Source organism: Amphiprion ocellaris, chromosome 24, assembly GCF_022539595.1.
Source record: "Amphiprion ocellaris isolate individual 3 ecotype Okinawa chromosome 24, ASM2253959v1, whole genome shotgun sequence".
Classification (NCBI taxonomy): Eukaryota; Metazoa; Chordata; class Actinopteri; family Pomacentridae; genus Amphiprion; species Amphiprion ocellaris.
Genome location: NC_072789.1, coordinates 392,978 through 401,308, shown reverse-complemented (window position 1 = coordinate 401,308; position 8,331 = coordinate 392,978). Strand labels below are relative to the sequence as shown.

General features: G+C 43.3%; 1 protein-coding gene across 1 annotated transcript; it reads right to left on the bottom strand.

Annotated features, from left to right (window-relative positions):
• Positions 1-318: 318 nt before the first annotated feature.
• cryaa (crystallin, alpha A) lies at positions 319-2,431 on the bottom strand. Its single transcript, XM_023291036.3, has 3 exons — positions 2,099-2,431; positions 1,761-1,883; positions 319-984 (listed from the first exon to the last, which is right to left on the bottom strand). The coding sequence occupies exons 1-3, from the start codon at positions 2,294-2,296 to the stop codon at positions 775-777; spliced, it is 531 nt and encodes a 176-aa protein (XP_023146804.1). The 5' UTR covers positions 2,297-2,431; the 3' UTR covers positions 319-774.
• Between the last annotated feature and the right edge of the window lie 5,900 nt (positions 2,432-8,331).

Here is an 8,331-nt window from a genome sequence, read left to right as displayed (position 1 = left end):
ATATATATATATATATATATAATCTCTCCAACAGTTTTGTCACTCACTGTCATGACCATGCATTCACTGTAGTCCTGACCAGGTTCACACCAAACATGATGGACTCCATCTGAGCTCAACACATTTTTCTTGGTCTCATGTGACCAAAGATTGTGCTCCCAATGTTTACCAGACTTTTATCTAGAGTTTATTTGCAGTTTAATGTGACATAATGTCCCTCTGACTGTCCATTTCCATCGGTAACCTCTGCTGAGTCTGAAGCTCGTCTGCTGTTAGAACTGAAAACTGAGAAGAGAGAATAATAACTGCACACAGGAATTGCATTTGTTAATTGTACAGCTTTATTATCTGTTTCTTTAGTATGGACTTCTCAGTCATGAGCAGATATCCATTGGACAAAGCCTAGACTACAGAACAGGATATATGGAAGACAGAAGAAGAATGGAAGCAGCCAGGAGAACTTCACTGATGGATCATCTGGGACAAGACAGGAGACGTTTCCCTCCAAGCTCAACCCAACTCTCTGTCCCGTCAGAAACAAGTCAGCAACAACCAGCAGAAGTCAGGTCAGTGAATGCCTCGTCCCCTCACTCAGCCACCATTCTGTTAGACACTGATACTAGGAATACTGAAGCTAAGAAGAAGCTACAGGAAGTGAAGCGAGGAGGACACAGATCTCCTCTAAGGAGAAGGAGAAGAAGAACTCTGGTGGTCCGTCCTGGTCCATGCAGGCTGTTGGGGGTCCGTCCTGGTCGCCCTGCCGTCGTTTAGCCTCTAGGAGGACGCTGCAGCATTGGGCTTGTCGTCACGGGTGACAGGAATGCTGCGCTCGCTGCGTCCGGACTCGCTGCCCCCGGTGACCTTGGGCCCGTTCAAGGTCAGCATGCCGTCGGCTGTCAGGGTGCAGGTGATCGCCGACTGGTCCACGCTGGAGGGGAGGCGGTAGCGGCGGTGGAACTCACGAGAGATGTAACCGTGGTCGTCCTGGAAGACATCAGGGTCAACAGAGGGATGGAAAACATCTTAAACTTCAGCTTCAATACAACAGACTAAGTAGAACCAGGACCTTCATCACTGAGTTCTGACCAACAAGAATCATTCAGACTACAGATTAACATAGGAACTGGCCACACAATCCTTGGTTATTCTGCACTGTTTAGTCATATATACTGGAAATGTACCAACCACACTTTCCTCTGCAGTGTGGAGAAGACTAGTCATGATGATTTGTCATGAACTGTTCAGTAACTGGTAGAACTTTCAAAGCCAGTCAGCCTTTCCTCGTCTAGTTCTGTAGAGAAACATGGAGCCAGAGGAGATTCTGCTGTTTTTTGTTCTGGAAATTGAGAGACATGTAAAACCCACCGAGCCCAGTGAGGACAGACGGTAAGATTTTGTGAGATTTTCAGCATAAATGTCCAAATAATGCAGTTTTCATTAACCTAACTGCTTAAATCCAGCTGGTAGGATTCCATTTCTCCACTCACAGTAGAAGATGAATGGTTTAAAATGAGCACAGAGGACTGACAGAACTGGAACTAATGGGATGTCAGAACTCGGCTTCCTGCTCATCTAACCCTACATCATGTGGAGTTTATTATATCCAGTATTATTTCCATTCATCTGTCTCATGACTGCATGTCTCTAGGTGTTGATCTGTTCATTTCGTCTCTTCTAAACGTCCTCCTGGTCCTACCGGTTGGTCCCACTAACTTCATGGTTAAAGTTTTAAGTCTACGGGAACAGAGGAGGAGCTCTACCTGTCTTTCTCCATGCTTGCCCTGGATCTCCACGTAGTCATCAGTGACCTTCACACTGAGCTCATCAGGAGAGAAGTGCTTGACGTCCAGGTAGACTGTGAACTTATCCCTGTCAGACCTCACCTGAAGAACACACAAAGACAGAGAGGTTCTACTGGAAGTCATGGACTTCATGCCATGACTTTAAACTGGACCACAGTTAAGTTTCAGAGTCACCAAACCCAACACAGACAAACCAGATACCATCAGAACATGTATTAGATCAAACACGAACACCGTCCGTCTCTGATTTCATGTTTGTCCTCAGTGAAAATGCTGTCAGAAACTAATCCTGTTACCTCAGAGATGCCGGAGTTGGAAGAATCCAAAAAGTTGCGAAACAGCGACTGTCTGTAGTAGGGGCTGATGGTGGAGGTGGTGTAGGGGAACAGGTCGTAGTCAAACATGCCCTCTCCGAAGAACTGGTCAAAGAGCCGGGCAGGGTAGACGGAGCCCAGGGCGCGTCTGAACCAGGGGTGCTGGATGGCAATATCCATACTGACTGGAGGCAGCTGGTCTAGTCTGGCTTGGGTCGGCTCGGCTCAGAGTCCAGCAGGTGAAGGAGGGCGAGGACAGAAAACAGAATGAGGACCAGAAGCAGTTAGTTTCCAGAGCGCTTTGTCCTCCGCCCTGCCGCTGCCTCCTCTTTATATGCCTGAGAGCCAGAAAGAGAGGCTTTAGCCACGATCCCTCTGGAATGGCATTATCTCATGGAGGGTTGGGCCCCGTCAGCAGAATCAGGCTGAGGATGGGGGCGCAGGTCCAGACCCTGGTGGACCAGCAGACACTCGGAGCTGCCAAAACAAACGGCGGCGGGCGGAGAGGAGGGCGTGATGGAGACAAAGAGGTCAGGAAGCCAACTAAAGACACAAAGGGATTCTACCTGAGAGCATCCAACAGAAACTCTCACATCTACTGTGTCAGTGACATGAAGCTGCCGTATTGTTCCGACCGGGTGGATGGACAGACAAACAAAGCTGTTCAGAGTCAATGGAGCCATAACAACCAACAGAGAGATGAGAACATCTGGTCTGGAGTGGAAAAAATCACTTACTTATAAATGGAACTACATAGAATTTACACCAGCGTTCAACAGTTTGGGGTCATCCAGATGATTCCAAGTTTTCCATGAAAACTCCCACTTTTATTCATGTGCTAACATAATTAAAATTTGTCTGCATTATATACGATTCAAAGTTGCTCCAAATGAGGTAAAGTTGCTAGATGTTATTTCAAGTTGCTTAAAAATTAGTTGCTCTATATCAGTAAAAGTTGCTTTAAAATGAGTCAAAGTTGCTCTAAATGAGTTAAAGTTGAACTACATTAGCGTTAAACAGTCTGGGTTCATCCAGATAATTCCATGTTCTCTATGAAAACTCCCACTTTTATCCATGTGCTAACATAACTGCACAAAGGTTTTCTAATCATCAATGAGCCTTTCAACAGCATTAGCTAACACAATGTAGCATTAGCACACAGGAGTGATGGTTGCTGGAAATGTTCCGCTGTACCCCTATGGAGATATTCCATTAAAAATCAGCTGTTTCCAGCTACAATAGTCATTTACCTCATTAACAATGTCTACACTGGATTTATCATTCATTTAATGCTATCTTCATTGGAAAAAACTGCTTCAAGGACATTTCTAAGTGACCCCAAACTTATGAACTATAGTGTAAATCAACTCACCAATTAATAGTTAAAAGTCATTTTAGTAAAATCACACAAAGACTGTTTTCTATTCCCTGACTACCACTCTAGTCTACAGCAGTTAGCAGAACCTCATTCAATATCACTTAAATGTCAAATGATTGAGTACAGGAACCGAAGAAGAACCCAGTACCAGAACAATTAATACACCTGTGGTCACTGACAAAATAAGTTGTGTTCACTGAAATAAAACTGAATACACCTGTGGTTTAACAGTAGCCTGACTGCATGGCAATATTTATAAAATCAGTCAGTTTTTGACCTTTAAGCTGGATCAATCTGCATGTAAAATAACTGAAATATTGGATTTGTAAACTGAAAAGGATGGAAAATCAGTGGAGACCATCGCAGCAGCAGTGAAGAGGTATAAAACGAGGCATAGTTGTGTCAGAGTAACAAAGGTCGTCCTTCTAGACTGAACTACTTTCTAATCTACCTCTGATGAATGGACCAGGAGGTGATTCAGACTTAAAGGACGCTGCATAACATGAAGAAGAAAACACTTGCTTTGTGTCACAAATCTGCAAAGTTATACTTTACTACAGAACACAGAAAGAAATCTGATAAATATTTTAAGCCGATTGTTTGATCAGTTGAGACCAAGATGAATTAATTTATCTGAGATGGAGTCCAGCTTGTTCAGTGTGAACCTGATGAGGACTACCATAGTGGACGTATGGTCCTGATGGTGAAGAACGGAGGTGGAAGTGTGCTGGGAGATGAGATGACTTAAAGAATGAATATCTGTAGATAGACCAAATTACTGGCTGATAAGAAGACTTCCAGTCTGGAGAAGATTGTTGATCGATTGAGTAACATAATAGCATCTTCATGGATCTCTGGAGATGATAAAAAGTCCATAGTTGGCTTTTTGCAGGTACAGTTGGGATGTGTTTCATACAACTACACCTAGAGGTTTGTGTTCAGGATATGTTAGGTGGTGGTCTTTCCTTCATATTGTCTCTGTGTGGGCCTTTTAGGACCTGTCCAGAGTCAGCCCTGCTGGTCCAGCTGGTATCTAGATGTTTGGGTCCAGATCTGGAGCTTTGTGTAGACGTAAGCCCAGCTACACCTTCAGTTGTGGGTAAATCTTCACCTCCTGGACCAGCTCCTTCCCCATCAGTGAGGTGATGTTCTGCATCTCCAGAACAATTTTCTTAGCTGTTGATGCTGCTGTCAGTGTGTTCCCTTTCCATCTAGACATCTAAATGATACCACGAGGCCTTTGGTTCAACCTGGCTCTGCTTCAGGAGGAGGTCATAGTGTCCATATCCAACAGTGGTGGATTATTTTCAAATTACTGGTCCAGGAATGTGGTTTTCATCTTGTCTAAATGTCTTTTTATGTATCTAAAGAAGCCTTTCCACAGACATCTACCCTCTGCTGGTACAGTAAGTCATAGTTAGCAGCTCAGAGTGGGTTCTAATGTAAATCTAGCGCTCACTTCCCAGCCTGTTGTTTCACCACCAGTGGCTTCCCGCCGTCTGAATTAATCTAATCCTACAGGGCTTTGGCTGGCCAGCACAGGGCTTAGCCGCTCCATGCACCCGCAGGCCAAGAGCAACTGAGCCAGGCCGCCGGGGCCGGGACGCTTCAGGGGCAGTTGGGGCAGGTTGTCAGGGTTCGGGGCTACTAGCTGCTGCAGACCGGACGTAGATGCTGTTAGACTGGCTGCCGTTCAGCACAGTCAGCATTCTGAGTTTTTATCATTGGGACAGACAATGCCTGGGTGCTCTGTGTTTCCACAGCCCTGAAAAGCTGTTTTGGCCGACAACCTGGCAACCCAGTGGAGTGGACATGCTCAAATCCACGTTTCTGTTCACCAAGATGAGCACTGAGGAGAGGGAGATGGAAGCAGACTGTCTCTGGAAAAAATGTTTAAATGTAGTTAAAAACATCAAAACAGGTATGCAGCTACTCCCTAACCATCCCTGAAGAGATGTTCTACAACACCACCTGAACCGTATGTAGATACCTGCTGGAGCCCAGAGAGTCAATCAAGCCAAAGTGCTTTCAGCTGAGAGAAGATCAACCTTCCAAAGTCTCCTTATGAGTTTAAATTATACAGTTAAAAACTTAGAATTTAATCTGGTCTAACGGAGTGCCTCACTGATCTACAAGACCCTACAGGACTATGGGTTGGTGACAGTGGAGATGAATAACTTTTACAGGAATAAACCTCCGTCAAAACCAGGCTCAGGGAAGGCAGCCGTCTGCCTCGACTGGTTGGGGTGAGGAGTGAAGCGGAGAGGGAACAGGAATGAAGAGACAAACAGACAAAAAACAGGAGAACATCAACTCTGGATGGTTGGCAGAACCAGGAACCACAGATCAGACCTCCAGAACCAGAAATACCTGGAAGGAGGTACAAGGAGACAAAACACAAACTACAGGAGGGAGAAGACAGAAATGGTGCTTATAAACGCGTGGAAGAACTAAAAGAGGAGTTCAGGAAGACCAAGCTGTTTGACTTCATTGTGCACATTTTATGAAAGTCCTTCAGAAGGAATCCACAGATCAGTAACAGAATAAGCAGTAATAATAAAACTAACAGAGATGAGATCAGAAACAGCTGCAGGATCCCAGTCAGAGCTTCTTTAAGAGAGGCTGAGCAGCGTTCTGCTCAAGATGTTCTCTCCTCTGGTGTTTTAATGATGATGATGACTCTACACATCGCTCCGAATCTCACTAAAATGTTCAGTTGGACTGAGAGTGAAATAAATGTTTACAGACTTTAGAATCCACTTGTAGAAGTTCTATAAACCAACAATGTAGAACATCTGAATCATTTTATCTCAGCCTGTCAGCTTTTATGGACACCATGAACAACTAAAGCATCCGCAATGGATCCTTTCTGTGATCTGAATGGTTCTACTCCTCCATCAGTCCAGCAGATGTTTATGTCCACATCTTTCCAGATGTAACCTGTGACCTTTAGGACATAAAGTGTCATTATTTCATCGTTCATCCTGTTAGACATTAGTGTCAATTTTGACATAATAAGCAAAAGAATATGAATTTTGTGAGGACAACAGAATGCATTTTTTCTCAGTTTATTCTTTGTTTTTTCACAGTGGATCAGTGGTTAGTACCGTCACCTCACAGCTAGAAGACCCCCAGTTTGTGTCCTGGCCTTCCTGGGATCTTTCTGCATGGAGTTTCCATGTTCTCCTGTACATGTGTGGGTTTTCTCCAGGTTCTCCAGCTTCCTCCCACAGTCCAACAACATGCTGAGGTTAATTGGTGATTCTCAGTTGTCTGTAGGTTTGAATGTTTGTCTCTATGTGTAGCCCTGTGATAGACTGTTACCTGTCCAGGTGAACCTGTGATGGACTGTTACCTGTCCAGGATAAAGAGGTGTATAGATGATGGATGATTCCAAGTAAATATTTGGTGCTAACTCCTTCTAGAACAGGATGATGAACAACCTGAGAACTTAACGTCTCTGTCTTCAGCTGCTACCAAAAAAAAAAAATAAAATAAAATCAAACCTTTAAAGATCATAATCACCGAAAACTAATCCTTTCTTTCTTCTACACTTACATCGGTCTGATATCCAGAGTAAATCCCCTCCACCTACAGTTAGAGAACCTGAGCTGTGCTGCCCCCTGCTGGACTGACAACCAAACACCTGAGAACCTGACAACCTGAGAACCTGGTCCTGAAGGGGAACAAGGAGCTGGAACAAGGTAATGGAGAATAAAAACTGGATTCAGTCACACAGGAATAATGAATAATCTTTAACCCTCGTGTCGTCCTGTGGGTCAAAATGACCTGTTTTAAAGTTTGAAAATGTAAGAAAAAAATACTTTCACAGTGAAACTTCTGATGTCCGCATTTTCAACAATTTTTCAATAATTTTTTTGCCAAATTTGGGGGATTTAAAAAAAAACTTTTAAGGGAAACTTTTAAGGAATTATTAGAATTTTCTTCCTGAAGGTTTTGCAAATTTTCAGAAATTTGGGGAATTTTTCTGCTGAATTTTTTGGATTTTTTTCAGACAAGGAAACAATATTTTTTGGTGCCTGTAAATGAAGACAGCAGGAGGGTTAATGTACTTATAATGGGAGTGAGAATATTTGATGTTAAGGTATTTTTAACAGCTAAACTCAACAATGAGCCTCTTATTTTACTCATATTGATCTTCGTTATCTCATGATGACCACACGTCCCTTCATCATAGCCGTGTTCATGTAGAGTTGTGTTGTTTTTTTTCTCATTTCTAACGCACTGTGTTCATGTTGGACGCCTCATTCAGAGCCTCAGAGCTTTAAGGACTCAGGCTTTCATCAAGTTTTATTTAGTAGATGGTCATTTAATCAGTGTTCTCCGCCGTCACAGCAGGACTGGATGCAGTTCACGCCACAGATTCTGCTAATGGATCTCAAGCACTAATGAATTCAGAGACACAGTGGGATTTCTAGAAAACAAAGTGACCAAATGGATGTTTAAACTCTGCTGTGCTTCGTTAGTCATTTATTCATAAACTGACTCAAAAAAGCATCCAAATAGCAACAGCTCCTAAAGTTATTCTATCAAAATTTAGATTGAATCGTACGTGATGCATAGAAGAAGTATTTTCTGCTAAAGGTTATCTCTTCTAAATGGCAGCAGAAAGCACAGGTCAGTGTTCGTCATTCCTGTGATGAGCTACAGGTGTGTAATTAAAGCAGCTGCAAGAGAAGCATTTGTTTGCTTTTTTAATCATATTAGCAAGAAAAAAGCTCAAACTGAGATGCCCCACAGGGAGGGATAGTTCAGAAAATGGATTTAATAAACAGTTGGAACGCAGGAAAATCCAGAAAAACAGCATAAAACAGGA

Coding starts and splice junctions, on each gene's coding strand:
- cryaa (XM_023291036.3), bottom strand. CDS start 2,296: ATGGATATTGCCATCCAGCACCCCTGGTTCAGACGCGCCCTGGGCTCC. Junction 1,884..2,098: donor CCAACTCCGGCATCTCTGAG/GTAACAGGATTA, acceptor TGTGTTCTTCAG/GTGAGGTCTGACAGGGATAA. Junction 985..1,760: donor GCAAGCATGGAGAAAGACAG/GTAGAGCTCCTC, acceptor GATGTCTTCCAG/GACGACCACGGTTACATCTC.